This window comes from Tenebrio molitor, chromosome 1, assembly GCF_963966145.1.
Source record: "Tenebrio molitor chromosome 1, icTenMoli1.1, whole genome shotgun sequence".
Classification (NCBI taxonomy): domain Eukaryota; kingdom Metazoa; phylum Arthropoda; class Insecta; order Coleoptera; family Tenebrionidae; genus Tenebrio; species Tenebrio molitor.
The window spans coordinates 34,333,565-34,351,580 of NC_091046.1; the positions used below are offsets into that span (position 1 = coordinate 34,333,565).

At 35.9% G+C, this 18,016-nt stretch overlaps 2 protein-coding genes and 1 long non-coding RNA gene across 5 annotated transcripts; 1 reads left to right on the forward strand and 2 right to left on the reverse strand.

Moving 5' to 3' along the window:
- Positions 1-3,679: 3,679 nt before the first annotated feature.
- On the forward strand, positions 3,680-9,644 carry Sf3b3 (splicing factor 3b subunit 3). 3 transcript variants are annotated; one of them, XM_069061623.1, is made up of 9 exons: positions 3,683-3,963; positions 4,244-5,323; positions 5,373-5,707; positions 6,030-6,181; positions 6,389-6,544; positions 6,999-8,246; positions 8,408-8,693; positions 8,943-9,217; positions 9,441-9,644. In XM_069061623.1, exons 2-9 carry the CDS (start codon positions 4,257-4,259, stop codon positions 9,579-9,581), a joined length of 3,660 nt encoding a protein of 1,219 aa, XP_068917724.1. In that variant the 5' UTR covers positions 3,683-3,963; positions 4,244-4,256; the 3' UTR covers positions 9,582-9,644. The 3 variants fall into 3 exon arrangements, with proteins under 3 accessions (XP_068917725.1, XP_068917728.1, XP_068917724.1); XM_069061624.1 differs by lacking the exons at positions 6,389-6,544; positions 6,999-8,246; positions 8,408-8,693; positions 8,943-9,217; positions 9,441-9,644 and adding an exon at positions 5,770-5,852 and having other exon boundaries at positions 3,680-3,963; positions 6,030-6,170; XM_069061627.1 differs by lacking the exons at positions 6,389-6,544; positions 6,999-8,246; positions 8,408-8,693; positions 8,943-9,217; positions 9,441-9,644 and adding an exon at positions 5,813-5,852 and having other exon boundaries at positions 3,680-3,963; positions 6,030-6,170.
- Positions 9,645-10,334: 690 nt separating this feature from the next.
- On the reverse strand, positions 10,335-12,686 carry LOC138140546 (nucleolar protein 11). Its single transcript, XM_069061630.1, has 4 exons — positions 12,188-12,686; positions 11,970-12,134; positions 11,561-11,915; positions 10,335-11,501 (listed from the first exon to the last, which is right to left on the reverse strand). Exons 1-4 carry the CDS (start codon positions 12,317-12,319, stop codon positions 10,360-10,362), a joined length of 1,794 nt encoding a protein of 597 aa, XP_068917731.1. The 5' UTR covers positions 12,320-12,686; the 3' UTR covers positions 10,335-10,359.
- Positions 12,687-16,377: 3,691 nt separating this feature from the next.
- On the reverse strand, positions 16,378-17,014 carry LOC138140559 (uncharacterized). The gene is made up of 2 exons (XR_011162607.1): positions 16,900-17,014; positions 16,378-16,845 (listed from the first exon to the last, which is right to left on the reverse strand). It is a non-coding gene; the product is annotated as an uncharacterized lncRNA (long non-coding RNA).
- Between the last annotated feature and the right edge of the window lie 1,002 nt (positions 17,015-18,016).

Sequence of the window (18,016 nt, forward strand, 5' to 3'; positions counted from 1 at the left end):
TGTTTCGTGATTGGCACTGACCGGATGTTTTAACATGACACGACATTAAAAAAAAATTATGTTATGTCGGGTATGTTTACGCTAATACAAAAATGACCCTTTGATGGTAAACGTCAAATTCGCCTGTCAAAGCTGACAACCGGAAATGCGTTTAGATTACAGTGGTACCAAAATCGTTCAAATTTTCATTGTTACCAACAGACTCAGTCATTCTTGATCACGTTGTAGCATAAACATACCCGACATAACCAATTTTTTTTTAAATGTCGTGTCAAGTTAAAACATCCGGTCAGTGCCAATTACAAAACAGAAAAACACCAATATTTTTCAATTGTTTCATTGCCAACAGACTCAGTCATTGTTGATCACGCTGTATCAGTCGCAAAGATATGCGGATTCAAATCCATGGATGACTCGATTACAAATTAATTTGATCGCTCGATACTTATGAGTTATGAACAAGAGACAATAAAACTAATTATTAGAGCAAGTTCGAATTGAATAGAAAAGTGAAAACATTAATGGGTAACTATTCAAACAACTAAACGATTAACTAATTGCGATATAACTACATAATATTAGGTATAATACTCGTAACTATACTCACCGAGGTTTATTTCATGTTGTACTTGTGCAGGATTTGGTTCGATAACTATTGTGGGGTGCTTTATTTTTAAGTGCTTTCTCACATTTACACTAACTTGTCGTTCCATTTTTATGTGAATTTGTTTCCGAGACAACAAAATTTTCGAAACGGACCTTCTGCTCGGGCAAATTTGAAAAAGTGAGGCGATTCGGCAAAATTCTGAGAAGCCGAGTCGAAACGCTAGATTGCTGTTGCGAAGTTAATTCGCGATTATTAATTTCGCGAGATAGAAAATAGGGCGCTGGGAAGGAGGGTGAAAGAAGAAATTCGCAAAAATTTGACGATTTTCCGTTGAAGGTTCGAAAGTTATGAATGAGTAAGTTTGGCTGGGCCAATGGTGGAGAAAAGGCACGAGTTTGAGATGGCTAACGAGCCGCGAGTTGACTCAACGATAAATGGCCGGGTTTGTGGCGACAGGCGAGACCCTATAAAATAAGACAGATTCAGGCAAACAAGATAAATGTGGTAGAAAAATTCTACTAATTGAACTGGGACAAGAAAGCTATCGAGGTGATGTGTTGTGCTCTAGGAAAACAACAAACACAACTCACATTTTTCCAAAGATACCACTGATTTCAAAGGTTCTATTTCATCTGTCACATATCTTTACCTGTTTTGATCTTTTCAAATCTATTTGAAAAAAAAAATCGCAGAAGAGAAACTGCAAAAGTTTTTGAAAAAGTCGGTAATTAGGTATATGGTTAAACTTCCAAACTTTCCAAACAAACTAATAATTTGTTAGAATAGAATAGAATAGTTTGCTTTATTATGTGCCATAATTTCCACAAATAAAACTGGAAAAGTGTCAAAATGCTCAGTGCTCACAACACAGACCATTAAACTATAGTAAGACACTTCAATCCCATATAAAAAGTTGGAATAGCTTCGACAGTGCTGCTCCGCACGCATTTGGCCAAAACACTTCGTCGTATTTATTCGTAAAATTTCGATTATTACCGTTGTATTTAAAACAGTCAAAAATATTTGTCAAATGTGACACTTTTCTGAAAAAATTTAAAATGTATTAAAGGAATAAGACTTTATGAATAAAAAGGTAAGAATTTGTGGCATGTATTAATTTATTAAGTAATTATAATATCCAACCTTTTTAGTATTGAGAAGTTGTCAATAAGAAAACAATAAAGAATAAAAATTTTCAACTTTTTGGGCAATTTGTGAATACCTATGCTACGTAATTTAAGAAAGGTAAAAACTTAAGTGGTGAAACTGACTTCTTAATAAAGTTATACTTATAGTTTCAAGACAAAAAGAAACCAAACAATAGTGTGTGCCCCCGGTTCCCGGTAACAAAAAGAGTACAAATATTTGCATACTTATTTTTCGGCATAAGTGGGAGAGTAATGGGTAAAGTAAAATTTAAATGCAAAATATCTGCCTGCAAATCAACATATATTGCCGGGGCCGTAAATAATTTACATTTTTTGCTTTTCCATCTTCAGACATTGAAAAAATCACGTGGATTGCGGCAATAAGAAGTTTTTCACCAACCAAAATTTCAGCGGATTTTAAAACAGGGTATACGCAGTACCTATGTCCCCGAATTGAGTTTACAAGAGGAAAAAAAAAATTTGATTTTGCGCAAAGCTTCAGAGGAATAACATTTTTTGCTTCATTTGAAACCCCCATTTCCGTTATTAAAATCTCAGTACCTGTTGATTTAGTGTAGTGCATTCTTAGATTAACATTTTCTGTTAAAATTTGTTAATTATTGTTAATTTATTACTATTTCAACATGTTGTCTTTAGAACAAAGAATCTACTTGATCCAGTATTGGACCGGTGTTCGGAAGCTTAAACTTCGATATAGGGTTGAATTAGGTACAGAAAATGGCGCAGAGTTAATAGAATAGTTTTATATCAAATTATAGTTTGATTTAAAAAAGAAAGTAAAATATTTTTTCAGAATTTTCTTTTATTTTAATGTTTTCATCTATATTGAAAAAGACTTTTTAATAACAGAAATGGGGGTCTCAAATGAAGCAAAAAATGTTATTCCTTTGAAGTTTTTGCGTAAAATCAAAAATAAAAAAAATTCTCTCTTGTAAACTCAACCAGGGGACATACTGTATATTATGTCAAAAATAATTGCTTTTCAAGTACACAACACTCGAGGATACATAAATACGTTGTTCCCGAACAAAATTGTTGGACGTAAGAAGAGAATTTGAAAGAAAAAATCGTCAGACATGTTACTTACGAAGAAAATGTGAATTTTTCAGAATATTAATTTTTGTTGGTTCCAGTTTTTAATTTAATTCATTTATTGTTAATTTTTTTATTACACATAATTAATAAAACGTATATTTTAAATACATTTTACATTTGAAATTAACATTAAATGAGGACAAAATTATTAAGTTAAACAACTCCATCAAGCATGCTTTATAAAATTAGTTCGGCCAACTGCTCGCGCCGCGCTGGAATCGTGTTTCCAAAAATTGGGTAGCAATGCGACGTCTTACTATAGTTTAACTGTCTGTGGCTCACAAGTTCAATTTTTAAACCATTCTATTGTGGTTAAAACTTGTTATCAGTAGATGGCGCTATACCCGATGTGTTATTTTATCTCATGGTTTATCTATGTGTGTGGGGGCTGTAGCACAGAATAGAATCAATTGATTCTATTCTGTCGCTGTAGTTCAAGCCATGAAAATCCATGAAGCTTAGGTGTTCTGTGATTGAAGCGTCAAGCGCAAACGGCAAGCGAGAATGCATTTAGCGCATAGCCAAAGCACGCTCCGCCCCTAACTGTTTAAGCGCGGATTTTAAATATTGAAAATTAAAACGCCGACTACACCTGACCTGACCTGACCTGAAAATGATGTGATAGCGTCCTTATATCGAAAATAACTATTATTTTGCACGTTTGAACATTGATTAAAGATTGAACGTGATATCTGGGGCCGCCGCAATTTTTGATCACGCGCCGGCGCAGCTGTGCCAGTGCTTTAGCTGTGCGCTAAATGCATTCTCGCAAAAGGCGCGCCGGTTATCTATGGTTTGGAAACAAACATCGCATCGGCATCAATCGGCATCCGTCGGCAGCACGCCACAAATGCCGGTTGATCGTTTTCGCCATTGTTGATGCGTGCAGTCAGCTTACAGGTTTGTTGATTATATTTTTAAATTTGAGTATTCGATAAATTAATAAGCCAAAGTGTACAACGATAAAGAGTTTGTAAAACAAAACGAAAGCGATATGTGAACTATTTAATCAGAGCACTAAGGAGAATGTGAAACATGATTCGTTGATTTTTACGAAAATATCTAAGAAAATCTTGACCATCCAGCCTTCAGGTAAATACATTTATTTTTATTACAATATCAGTAAAGTTTACAAGTGATTATTTTTTATTTTAAACAAACGTATAACTTCTTAGAATTTATGCACTATGGTATCTCCTGTACCTATGTATGGTATACGTACAGGTCGTAAACTGTGCTAAATAATAGGGCACACCGCATCGTTGGCTACGGTTATTTTAATAATCACTAGCCTGGTTTTAGCGCCCCACAATTTTTTCTAAATTGTATGTAAGGTTATGTTGTGAGGTTGTGACACGCATTTTACTTGTAGGTGCATTATCAAAATGTATCTCTACAACATAACGTTGCAAAGAGCAACCGCTATCACCCACGCCATCCATGGCAACTTTTCGGGCACAAAAATGCAAGAAATAGTCATTTCACGTGGCAAAAGCTTGGAAGTGCTGAGACCAGACCCAAACACTGGCAAAGTACACACTCTCCTAACAGTAGAAATCTTTGGAGTAATACGTTCTTTAATGTCGTTTCGTCTAACCGGCGGAACGAAAGATTATGTCATAGTGGGATCTGATTCGGGAAGAATCGTTATATTAGAATATATTCCTGCCAAGAATGGTTTTGAAAAAGTTCACCAGGAAACATTTGGTAAATCTGGTGTTAGACGAATAGTGCCAGGACAGTACTTGGCCACGGATCCGCGAGGGAGAGCTGTAATGATTGGCGCTGTTGAAAAACAAAAACTAGCATACATCTTGAACAGAGATGCCCAGGCTCGTTTGACAATCTCGTCACCCCTCGAGGCGCACAAGAGCAACACCCTCGTCTACCACATGGTAGGCGTAGACGTTGGATATGATAATCCCATGTTCGCGTGCCTCGAAATCGACTATGAAGAAGCTGATTCGGACCCAACTGGAGAAGCGGCACAGAAAACTCAACAAACATTAACATTCTATGAACTCGATCTTGGCGTTAATCACGTTGTTCGCAAATATTCAGAACCTTTGGAGGAACACGCAAATTTCTTAGTTACCGTGCCGGGCGGTGACGACGGTCCTTCAGGAGTGTTAATTTGCTCAGAGAATTATTTGACATATAAAAACTTGGGCGACCAACATGATATAAGATGCCCAATCCCCAGAAGAAGAAACGATTTAGATGACCCAGAAAGGGGCATGATCTTCGTCTGTTCAGCTACTCACAAGACCAAGTCGATGTTCTTCTTTCTCGCACAGACAGAACAAGGTGACATTTTTAAAATCACGCTTGAAACAGATGAAGATATGGTGACGGAAATCAAGTTGAAGTACTTTGACACAGTTCCGGTAGCCACTGCCATGTGCGTTTTGAAGACCGGGTTCTTGTTTGTAGCTTCAGAGTTTGGAAATCAGTAAGTAAGGATCAGTCTGTCGAGAGAAATGTTAAACACAGTTTTACAGCTACTTGTACCAAATCGCCCACCTCGGAGATGACGACGACGAATTAGAATTTAGCTCGGCCATGCCTTTGGAGGAAGGTGACACCTTCTTCTTTGCGCCACGTTCGCTCAGAAACTTGGTGCTGGTTGACGAATTGGAGTCTCTTTCTCCGATTTTGTCGTGTCGCGTGGCTGATTTGGCAGGTGAAGACACGCCTCAGCTGTATATGCTTTGCGGGAGAGGGCCGAGATCTTCGTTGCGAGTTTTAAGGCACGGTCTGGAAGTTTCAGAGATGGCTGTGTCTGAACTTCCCGGTAATCCCAACGCCGTGTGGACCGTGAAAAGAAGAAGTGATGGTAAGTGCACTTATGTTGTTCTTTTAGTTCTGAAATTCATTCTGAATGAATTTCTAATAAAGCCTGGTGGTTGAACATTTTTCAACACCACGCTTTTTATTTCAGATGGCGTTTGGGTTACGCGTTGTCCCTTAGATGAGATGAGGTGAGTTAAGCAGAAGAAAAGGAAATAGACAGTCATAGAGTCATAATGATGACATTTTTTATCCGTGTTTCACCTGATTCACTGTGATTACAATTGGCAACTGATTTTTGTTTTCACATCATATTATTGACAACATTGTAGTTCTAAATTCTATAAGGTGTGGTTTATTTGTTACAGATGAATATGATGCTTATATTATTGTATCTTTCGTTAACGCCACTTTGGTGCTATCTATCGGCGAAACTGTGGAGGAGGTGACAGACAGCGGTTTTCTGGGAACTACCCCAACCTTGTCTTGTTCTGCTCTGAGTGACGATGCGTTAGTGCAGGTACAGACCGTGAAGCTTTCTTTCAATTATGGCATTTCTTTTGTCGTTTTTTAAAATGCTGATTTTTAAAGAATTATTGAAATGTCAAAAAACAAAAGCACTTTCATAGTACCATTAATAAAAACATTTTATTGCTGGGTTTCCCAAAAGTGCAACAATTTTTTTCGCTTCTTTTTGCTGAAAGATTATTGTATTGTTTGTTAACAGGTGTATCCAGGCGGTATTCGGCATATATGTTCTGATAAACGTGTAAACGAATGGAAAGCTCCCGGGAAGAAAACAATCGTAAAATGCGCCGTTAATCAACGACAAGTCGTCATAGCACTCTCAGGAGGCGAACTCGCCTACTTTGAAATGGATCCGGTAATTGCTTTTATTTTTGACTTTCAAAATGCACGGTTCTGCTCAGGTGTATCAGTTCGATGAATCATCTGTTTTTAGTACCGTGCAATATTAATTTCTCCTTGTCGCCTCCGTCGCATTTGAGTGGTGTGATGGAGTGAATCAAGTAGAAACAGTTACAATTGATCCCAGAGTAATTGAGTTTAAAGTTCTTTAACAAACGTTTAAAGCATTAATACCGCCCGCATTACGAATGCAAAGTGCACTCCGATTTGAATTTCCCGCAGTCTCATATTTGGAGTTTTGAGATTAATTCTCTGCTCATTTTTGTGAAATGAATGGAAAAAAAATATGGGTGATTGAAAAATACATATAATAATCGAAGTCTTCAGATTTGTTATGACATAAACCGAGCACAGTGTTGCTTGACCTAGTAGGCTTAGTATTTTTTTAAAACTTGTTATTTTTTTTGCAGACTGGACAATTACATGAGTATAAAGAAAGAAAACGAATGAATTCTGATGTTGTCTGTATGGCATTGGCAAATGTAGCACCGGGCGAGCAGTTATCTCTGTTTCTTGCTGTAGGATTAGCTGACAGTACAGTAAGAATCATCTCACTCGACCCGAGCGACTGTTTGGCACCACGTTCGATACAAGGTTTGCCCGTTTGCGCCGAGTCTTTGTGCATTGTCGAAATGGGCTGTACAGATCGTGAACCCGACAACGCAGCAGCAGCTAGTACCACCAGCACGTTATATCTAAACATCGGTTTGCAAAATGGTGCACTGTTACGTAACGTTCTCGATCCAGTTTCTGGAGAATTGTCAGATACAAGAACGAGGTATCTGGGTTCGCGTCCGGTCAAACTATTCAGGATAAGAATGCAACAGTCAGAAGCTGTGTTGGCAATGAGTAGTAGATCCTGGTTGAGTTATTATTACCAAAGTAGGTTTTACCTAACACCTTTGTCTTACGAAAGTTTGGAGTATGCATCCGGATTCAGTTCAGAGCAATGTCCAGAAGGCATCGTAGCTATATCGACTAACACTTTAAGAATTTTGGCGTTAGAAAAACTCGGCGCTGTTTTCAACCAAGTGTCGTTTCCGCTGGAATATACACCGAGGAAATTCATCATTCATCCTGAAAGCAATAATTTAATTATAATAGAGACTGAACACAATGCATATACTGAAGAGACAAAAAAACAAAGGAGACTGCAAATGGCAGAAGAAATGAAGGAAGCTGCTGGAGAAGAAGAACAAGAATTAGCCAAAGAAATGGCTGATGCTTTTTTGAACGAAGATCTACCTGAAAGTGTATTTTCTGCTCCTAAAGCGGGACATGGTATGTGGGCATCTACGTTGAAGATAATGGATCCCGTCCAAGGAATCACTCACAAATTAATACGATTGGAACAGAACGAAGCAGCTATGTCGAGCGTTTTAGTCAAGTTTCAGAATCAGCCCCAACAAACTCTTTTCTTGATCATTGGCATAGCCAAAGATTTTCAACTGAATCCCAGGCATTGTAATACGGGATTTTTGGATACCTACAAAATAGATCCCGTAGGTCGAGAGTTGGAATTCGTTCATCGTACACCTGTAGATGAAGTCCCAATGGCTCTTTGTGCATACAATGGACTCCTATTGGCTGGAGTAGGAAGAATGTTGAGATTATATGACATGGGAAAAAAGAAATTGTTGCGGAAATGTGAAAATAAGGTAAGTAGTTTCATGGTGTAACTTATTATCATTTTGCAAATATGATGATAACAAAAATAAAACTGAAGTAATGTTGAAATCCTGCAGTTCTGAATTAGTCCTAAATATTTATTTATTATTTAAGAGTGTGCGGTGTGCTGACAAAAATTTCGTTATTTTAGCATATACCAAATGGTATAGTAAATATTCAAGCGATGGGTAAAAGAATCTTCGTTTCGGACGTGCAAGAATCAGTTTTCATGGTTCGATATAAAAGAGCAGAAAACCAATTGATCATATTCGCGGATGATACTCACCCACGGTGGATTACTTGTACGAGTGTTCTCGATTATGACACCGTTGCCGTTGCTGACAAGTTTGGTAACATTGCCATTTTAAGATTGCCGCCGAATGTCAGTGACGACGTTGAGGAGGACCCCACTGGTCATAAATCGCTGTGGGACAGAGGTTCGTATTTCGGAATAATTAATTGCTTTGCCCCTTGTTCACTTTTCTCGGGCATTACGTCAAATTATTTTCATATCCATTGAAAATACATTTATCGCATGTGTCCCGAAATTAAAGAGCTTGTTCATAGTACCAGAAGAATTTTTTTGTAAATTCTTTCGGATCTCCCAAGCAAGCTACAGTTTCATTGTTGACAAGTCGTCTCGAATCAACATGAAGTTGTACCTAATCCCACTTTGAAATATTTAGGTCTCTTAAATGGAGCATCACAAAAAGGCGATACAATTGCCACGTTCCACGTTGGTGAAACGGTGACGTGGTTACAGAAAGCGACATTAATTCCGGGTGGATGGGAATCGTTGATTTATACTACCTTGTCAGGAACTGTGGGCGTACTTGTTCCATTTACGTCTAGAGAAGACCACGACTTCTTCCAGCATTTAGAAATGCACATGAGGAGCGAAAATACTCCGTTGTGTGGAAGAGATCACATTTCATTTAGAAGTTATTATTATCCAGTTAAGGTAAATATATTTTTTAATGTTGTAAGTGATATGTAACAAATGTTGAATAACCGTATCTGATAAGTTAAAGGTTAATAGGTCAGTAAAAATGATGATCCACCCGCATGCTAGACTTATGATTGAAATTGATTATAAAGTCATTATATTTCTGATTGAAATCATTAATTAACATTATAATTTCCTTAATTTGGGGTAAGTGTTAATGTCTTTTTATTTGTTACAGAATGTAATCGATGGTGATTTATGTGAACAGTACAATTCTTTGGAACCCGCGAAACAGAAAAGCATAGCTTCTGATTTAGATCGGACTCCTGCTGAAGTTTCAAAGAAATTAGAAGACATTCGTACGAGATACGCATTTTAAATTATTTTGCATTTAATTAAATTGTACTATTTAGCTTTATGTGAATAAATCCTACTGTTCTAAGTGTTGCTTTTTTCATCGTTGCAATTGTCATGCATTTTTAAGTAAATTAATGGTTAGGTATTCTGAAGCAGGGAAATGAGTACTTTCAAGGGTAACAAAAAGAAGACGCAGCAGCGACTTTCCCTTTTAATTGCGTTTGTTGCAAAGATTACAAATGTCATTGCGTCTAAACTGGCCCTTGGTGTAAGTACAGTTACGGCCACAGAATTTCGTCAGTTATTTTACTGTCAATTCGCAAAAATTTGTGTAGCCCAAGCTTTATTGTCATGACTGACATTCAAAATTTTTGTGACAGAAATTATGTCGCACAATAAAAATGATTGACAAATTGACATCCATGTCAAAAATTCCAATGTGGGGTTAGAAATATGTATATAAAGCCTGTTCTACAGCTAATGTCGGTTGAATGAACGACTGACGAAATCCCGTGGCCGGGACTACCTAAACTCGGTACAGGTTGCAAAAACACACTTGTCATTTGCAACAGCACTTTTATGGCAGTCATTTGAAATTACTTTAAAACTGTACTTATATGGAAAATATTCAACCCAAACTATGATTTTCTGGTCCCTTTGTGCCTTTATTTGGTTCAAAAATATGAAAAAAAATGCTGTTGCAAATGACAAGTGTGTCTTTGCAACCTGTACCGAGTTTAGATGATCTGTGATGAAAAATTTAAAAAAACTTGAATTTATTATTAACGTTTATTTACAACTTAGTACAACTGAAACTCTTCAATGGAGTAGTCCATCCCAACCACATGTATGGTTTTATATATGGATTTTCCTTTTTTTATTTCATGTAATAATGAGGCAACAAATTCCATATCATCAAAACAACTAAGTTCGTCCTTAATGAGATCCCTTAAAGCTACCAATACGTCTTTAATTTTATCATCTCTAGATAACAAAAATTTCTGATAATTAGCATCTAAAAATACACAGCTCCACTGAATTAGCTTTGCTTCAGTTTCAACAAAACTATGGGATGGCAAAGGATGCCCTTCTTCTGATAACAAAAAGTATATGTACTGTAATAATGACAAAACGTCATCAACGTTTAAAACTGCATGTAAGTGCGGTAAAAGCAAAGATTCATTGAAACGTTTGGTTAAAATTAAATCCAGCAATTCTGTCCTCTCTAAAGGTTGCAAATTTTGAGGAAAATTCTTAAGATTACATTGAAGGTTTTGCTTAAACTGTTGAGGTTTCAGATTTAATATTAATTTTAACACATTTACTAAACACATTTCTGGTATATCTGCAAAATAAGTGAAAAACTCTGAAAGTACCTCAACAGTTTTTGCTTTCTCTAAATTAGTCAAAATTGTTTCAAAAATTACACTTTCAGAGAAACCTTGTGTTACAAAATCTTCAATTTTTAATTGGACAATTTCTCTAATGTCATCTGCCTTTGATTTCAATCCCCATCCCCAATTTACAAATTGTAACTTTTGTACAATAGAAACATCAGAATCTGGATCACTTTCGACAACTTTGTGACTACCTACAAGGGCTGCCAGCTGTTCTGCATCTAAATAAAACGGTATAACTGCAAGATTCTGGCCCACAGGGAAAAGTAAATTCCCTTCAATACACCAGACTTTTGCCCCACTTGTGAATAATTTAAATGGTTGTTTTGACTGAACTACTTTGAATTGAACATTATAAATGATTAGTAATGCTCCTTCTTCATTTGAATTACATCCATACATGGCTATATAATTTTGATCTAACGTTATCATAGAAACATATTCCCTACAAGCTAATGATTCAATCACTGTGAATAATTCACCTAGGTTAGAAGAATCCAAATCTGAGTCCTTCAGCGGAGCTGAATAAATTTTACCATCACTCCCTGTTACACAAATATAACATGTTAATTCACATTTACATTGTATAAGCTCACATACTTACATAAAGTCAAAAAATTTACAGTAGATTTATCTTCATGAAAAACAAATCCTCTTAAATTGGCTTTCTCTCTGTGCAGGAAAATTTTGTAAAACTTATCTTGACCTACTTGTGTGAATTTTGTCCAACACAAATAAGTGTGTTTATTTGATATGACCACTAAACCAACATATATAGCTTCATCTAGGCTGATATACATCACTTCACTGATATATTCAGAATCCACATTAATAACATTTGATGCAATCATTTTTTTATGGTTTTCAATGCCTTCATTTAGTGGAATTACAGTTCCATCTTTAAAGACAATAAAACTTTGCTCATTACATGTGAAAATAGTCTGAATCTGTTGACTGAACTAGAAACAAAACATATTTTATATCTCATTTGATGCATCTATATATTTTCATACCTTGAACTTTTTTAATTTATCCAAAAATTCTTCATTACCATTCCAAGACCGTATAAAAGTTTCATTAAAAACTGCTACATATTTTGATTGCTGTTTGTCATAGATCACAGGAGCACTGAACTTTTCTTTCGTTCTCCAACTAAAAATTTGCTTCTGATCTGAAAGCTATTAGTACATTTTAATAAACACATTGCATAAAAATAATATCTTGAATTAACCTTATATTTGGCTGCAATGTTTTTGCCTAAAGTAACAAGCACCACCCCTTTCTCTTCATCTGGACATATTCCTAATAAGCTTCGATGGTCGATTAACGGACATAAGCCATAGTAGGCTCCCAACTTTGCCATTTTTTCTGAATTACAAAATTATGAAAAATGCATTTTTACTGTTTCCACGCGCACAATGTTAGTAACAAACATAACCTCAAACTCTAGGATCTCAACAACCTCCACTTGCCTGCAAGAATGCATTTAGCACATAGCCTAAGCACGCTCCGCCCCTAACTGTTTAAGCGCGGATTTTAAATATTGAAAATTAAAACGCCGACTACACCTGACCTAACCTGACCTGAGCTGACCTGACTAGACCTGAAAATGATGTGACAGCGTCCTTATATCGAAAATAACTATTATTTTGCACGTTTGAACCTGATATCTGGGGCCGCCGCAATTTCTGATCACCGAGGGGAACGCGCGCTGTGCCAGTGCTTTGACTATGTGTTAAATGAATTCTCGCAGAACGCGAATGGGAGAGAGAGAGAGAGAAATCTAAATGACAGCATTGGCAGTAATTCAGTAACGGAGTAACGGACATCGATCATCGACCCACATCGACCACGACATCGACCATCGACGCCAACATAGACAAATTAACCCCGTCCGTAAAGGTTAATTTGTCTATGGGCGCTAAGTGGCGCTAAATATCGAAATGTCTATGACATAGATAAAAGCAAAAGACCAAAAGAGTATGAGTTCCACAAATTCAAAATCCCATAAAAATTAAAATGGCGCCACTGAGCCACTGACGAGAGGCTAAATGACCCAGGACCCAAGCACGGCCTCCTAGATTAATAAGAGACTCGTCTCTTATCCGGCCTGTCGCATTCGATAAATGTCTGTTTTTGAAAATTCCCCGTATAGTATGTCCATCTAGCGACTTGAATGTGACCCATATATTAGTATATGCAACTAAAAATACTTATATTATATAATAAATTGTCAATTTCAAAAACTAAGTGCAGTCGAAACTTTAAAAAATGCCACAAACAAAGAAAAAAGGTTGTATTAGTTCACGACATAAAGTCAACATTTCTTATCATAATCTACCCAATGATATCACTTTAAATGCGGCATGGAAGATAGGACTGAGAGATCATACTGGTAATATCATGAGTGCCGCAGAATAAGCAAGTAGTAAAATTTTACCAAGATTTAAGGACCAATGTAAATGTTTCAGTCACCTTGCAAGATAGTTCTCTGGAAAAACTAGAAAAATTGTCTCCATTTACTTATTTGCCAAGTACCAATTTTCAAATTGAGACGGCGGCAACGGCTTTTTTATGTGGCTACTTAATTATGAAAATAACGGAGGCAGTCCATGGATGTGATTATTGCTTGTCACATTTACGAGATCCAAATTCGAAAAAGAAAACCCTTTATTGGAATTAGTGTATTACTAAGATAGAGGAAGGCTAAGTTACCCCAATGATCAATTTGTGGGTCTAGTATAGTTTGGGAATGAGAAATTGGAATTTTAGCTTGTTCACTTGCAATGGGTTTTGGGTGGATTAAACATTTAGATAATAATGAAGATTTACGGCTATGAGCAGTTCATTCCAGGGGGGGACAAACAATCTGCATTTTACCGATATTCGGCATCCCTTTTTAGGAACTAGCAGGTAGATAAACTTACCACTATCGTAAATCTTCATTATTATAATCTTTACAATCTACCCTAAACCCATTGCAAAAGAAGCTAAAATTCAAATGTCTCGTTCGCAAACTACAATTGACAATAATTTCAATAGTAGAAATTCTACCGAGCATTCCAAAGGAAAATATAAATTTTGTTTTGAAGAATATCTTAGCCTCATATTTTTCGGGAAATCCACTAATTCATGGTCCTATTCATTGTAAAATGTGAGTGAGACACTTATTTAAAAATTAGAACTTCCTGTCATTGTAAATTTTTGTAACTTGCACTCGCAGACAAATAAAAAAAATAATAAAAAAGAAAATTGTTGAGATTAAATTTACCGTTCATAACAAATGTTTTTGATTTGAGATTTTGAAAAAGTGTCAGATGTATTTGTGCGTTAAAACTGTTGAAAAATGTTGAAAACACGTCTATAAAACAATAATTTCCTGCGAGGCAGGCAACCAGTACAACACATAAGCCCCGTATTGTGGCGCACCCTATAAAACAAAAATAATGCTTAGAACTACGAATGCGGCAGGCCGGATAAGAGACGAGTCTCTTATGAATCTAGGAGGCCGTGGACCCAAGCCATTCCATACTTGTGCGCAAGTCCTATAATATTGCGCGTTATTTAAATTTGACGTTTACGGACTTAGAAAATATCGCAAATTTATTGTTTAAAAATTAGAACAACACTTGCGTATCTAATAAGAAACAATACAATAAAAGACCTTTTTTATGTAGTAAACTCTCGCAAATTTATTGTTTAGAAATTGGAACAAAACTTGCTTGTCTAATAAGAAACAATGCAATAAAAGACCTTTTTTATGTTGTAAACTCATTTATACTGCATGTCCCAGAACTCGCGCGTTAGCTGTTAACTGTGAATTTTAATATTTAATCCAACAAGGATTCTACAACAACGAACGTGAAAAGTATATTCGTTTTGAAATGAAAACGATTTTAAGATAACCAATCACACACGCCTTCCTGAAGGTAACTACTAAATATATGCGTTTCCGAGGAAACGATTTTAGATGTTGCTGCTAAAAAAACTGTGATGAAATGTTTGGACAACGAGTTTTATAAGGGTTGATTTGGAGCACGAATCCCAGGTCTAGAAAACGACCCGTATGCGAGTTTTTTATGTTATTTTTTAGATTTTTTTTTAATTTTTAAATAAAAAAATTAAATTTTCAAATTCTAGGGAATTTTATATTATGTGATTGGTAATTCAAGGTAATGGATGCAACTACATCTGCAACATATGTTAAAAACGTCGTGTTAAAAAGTAGAGTTTGAACATTAATATTGGAAGTTTTTTGGCGTAAATGACAGTAATACATTGAAATATTGATAAAATTTTTCTTAGAGATCTATTAAACTAGGAGTGCTTTAATAGATAGCCATAAACGACTCCAAATTGAATACAATAATAGACCTATTAAAAGATTCTAAAAACATAGTTATATCTTTAGTTTGTGTTCTACTCATCTGCTGTTCTTTGCCTTACGCGCAGCACGCGGTACAGTACCCATATATTCTAATACTCCCAGTACCATGAGGTACATGTAACAACAAAGCACCCAAGTTACTAACGCATGCGTATTGGTAAGGATCGTCCTGGGTTATTTAGCCTCTCGTAGCCACTGTCATCAACATGGTCATCAAAGCATCAAAGACTCATAGATAAAATAAAATATGTACAAGTCATATGTACAAGTGCGGAATTAAAATTTCGGGCACTATTTTTCTGTCACTTCAACAAAATCTTTGTAAAGCACCTTCTACCATATCCTTCTACTGTCATCATGACTGACATTAAATCATCGCTTTGATATGTTGCCTATAAATACCCATTATTATGCCACAAATGACAATTTTTGAATGCCAAAAAGACAAAAACATGACAAGAGTAAAAAATAAGGTTATTAACGTAAACGTTGTTTTAGAGTTTATATCATGACATTGACAATAGTGCCCGAAATTTTAATTCCGCAACTGTACTATAGAATAAAGGGTGTTTTTTTAAATTTGGCGTCGAAGTAGGCGTTGGAGAGTCGATTGAGATCGCACCACTCGTGTAAAAGCGTAAGATTTAAACAGCTGATCCCTAGATGAAGAGAAATAGATAGGCCACTCTCTCTCTCAAAAGAGAAACACATTTTGTAGCGCCATCTGTTGAAGGTATGGGTTTACACAGCCGCTAAAAGGTCTCAGAAATACAGATTTCTTTAACGTAAAACATCCGAGAAAAATGCGCGGGATATTCAAATGATATATTTTTTTTCCAAGGAATTGCAGTCGCCCAATCAACACTAATCACAATCAACATTGTATGTACATAAAAATATAATAATATTTTACGTTAAAATAAAATATTAAATAATTATATGTAACACAACTTTGATTAAAATGTGATTAGTGTTGAATGAGCAACCTAAAAAAAATACATACACAAAGAGAATGGTAACAATAAAAAAAAATACAAACTTTCAAACTATATTATAACTACTGTCATTATGTAACAAAATGATGGGACAAAACAACGTACATATAAATAAATATATTTCCTACAGGAAGCACCCAATTACAGGAAATAATGTGCTGAGAGCACAGTACATACGACAAGATTACAGATAATGATCTCAACTCTCTAAAGACAATAGTCGGCATTCTACAGCGTCGAGAATTGTCTTCAGAGAGTCAAAGTGTATGTCACACCTTGTAGCGAACTGATTAAAGTTGTTACACATTAAAATGACCGGCGACTTAAGTAACACATTTGTTCTGTAGCTACGAATATAAAACGTAGTAGAAATAGTTAACTTAACAGTAACACAAACCGGAACACTGCAGAAAAACGAAAGAGCGGAGATCCAAAGACGACCACCGAAAGAACGAAAAGAAGTAAAGAACGAAACAGCGTCCGCACCACAGAACACCTAAGCACGTGCTAAAAACAACTTGGTCTTGGTCTTGGTATTTTTATTTTACCAATTTTACCCACCAAGTTTCTGTTGGCAGTGTCATGGAGGAACGATGGTGGGGCCATCTATAAAAAGTATGATTAACTAAATATGTGTTTCTCGCTGTTTCATATGAAGTGCCAACCCCCTGAGCTGATCCGTGATCCGTAACCTGTATAGTGCGTTCACAATCGACAGTTCAACGCCTACTTCGACGCCAAATTTAAAAAAACACCCGTTACAGTCCCTAATAAATTTTGGAAAATCATGGGAAAATCGTTTAGCGTACTATTGGGGGCAAAATACTTTGGTCGTCATTTTTCTGTCACTTTAAAACAAATTAATGTAAACCAAGCATTAACGTCAAGTCAATAGTGATGACAATTTCAAATTATTGACTTTTCTCTTGTCAAAAATATGGCACCTTTCACCATTCAAAAATTTAGAATCATATTCCTTGCTTCTGGGGGATTGTCTATGGGCCAAATTGCCTTGTGGAAACCTTTTCAATTTTTCCTCCATGGAATATCTCCTTCAGGTGTCCATTTTTCGGTATTTAACATTTTGCAATGATGAGTTTGACAGTGACAGTGGTTGACAGTAATAAAAAATAAGGTTAACCGTCCTAATGCTTGCTTTACAACTTTATGTCAGTCAACTGACTTTGACGACCAAAGTAATTTGTCCCCAATAGTACCCTCACAAAAAAAAAAATCTGAAATCACAACATCAAAATCAAAGTAATCTCAATAATCTAAAAATCAATCAAAGTAGTGTCATTTTTTATGTCACTCTATCTTGTATAAAAGTACTGAAACATAAAAAAAAAACTGTTCAACATTTTATCAGTAATTTTTTAAGTTTAACAGATTTTATTTCAGCTTGATAATTACATATTAAAGTATTTTCGTTTTATCATGCAGATTACGTATATTGCATACAAATTCCCTGTATTAAATTACTTTTTTTCACACCAAGGTGGCGAGCCTCGGGATCTAATCTTGGCCCTCTGGCTATAATCATAAACTTCTCCACCTTGGTGTATAATATACTATTTCGTATTCGCTATGCTGATGACAGGGTTTGAAAGAATGCATACGTCCTTTATTCCAAAAAGAGAGGAACATATTTTCGATTTCAAGTTCACGGATTTTATTG

Excerpts from the sequence above, each read along its gene's own strand:
- LOC138140546 (XM_069061630.1), bottom strand. The coding sequence starts at position 12,319 with ATGGCAAAGTTGGGAGCCTACTATGGCTTATGTCCGTTAATCGACCAT. Across the intron at positions 11,916-11,969 it reads ATAAATTAAAAAAGTTCAAG|TTCAGTCAACAGATTCAGAC; the intron begins GTATGAAAATAT and ends TTTTGTTTCTAG. Across the intron at positions 11,502-11,560 it reads TGTAAATTTTTTGACTTTAT|GGAGTGATGGTAAAATTTAT; the intron begins GTAAGTATGTGA and ends TTTGTGTAACAG.
- Sf3b3 (XM_069061623.1), top strand. The coding sequence starts at position 4,257 with ATGTATCTCTACAACATAACGTTGCAAAGAGCAACCGCTATCACCCAC. Across the intron at positions 5,324-5,372 it reads GCTTCAGAGTTTGGAAATCA|CTACTTGTACCAAATCGCCC; the intron begins GTAAGTAAGGAT and ends ACAGTTTTACAG. Across the intron at positions 6,182-6,388 it reads GTGACGATGCGTTAGTGCAG|GTGTATCCAGGCGGTATTCG; the intron begins GTACAGACCGTG and ends GTTTGTTAACAG.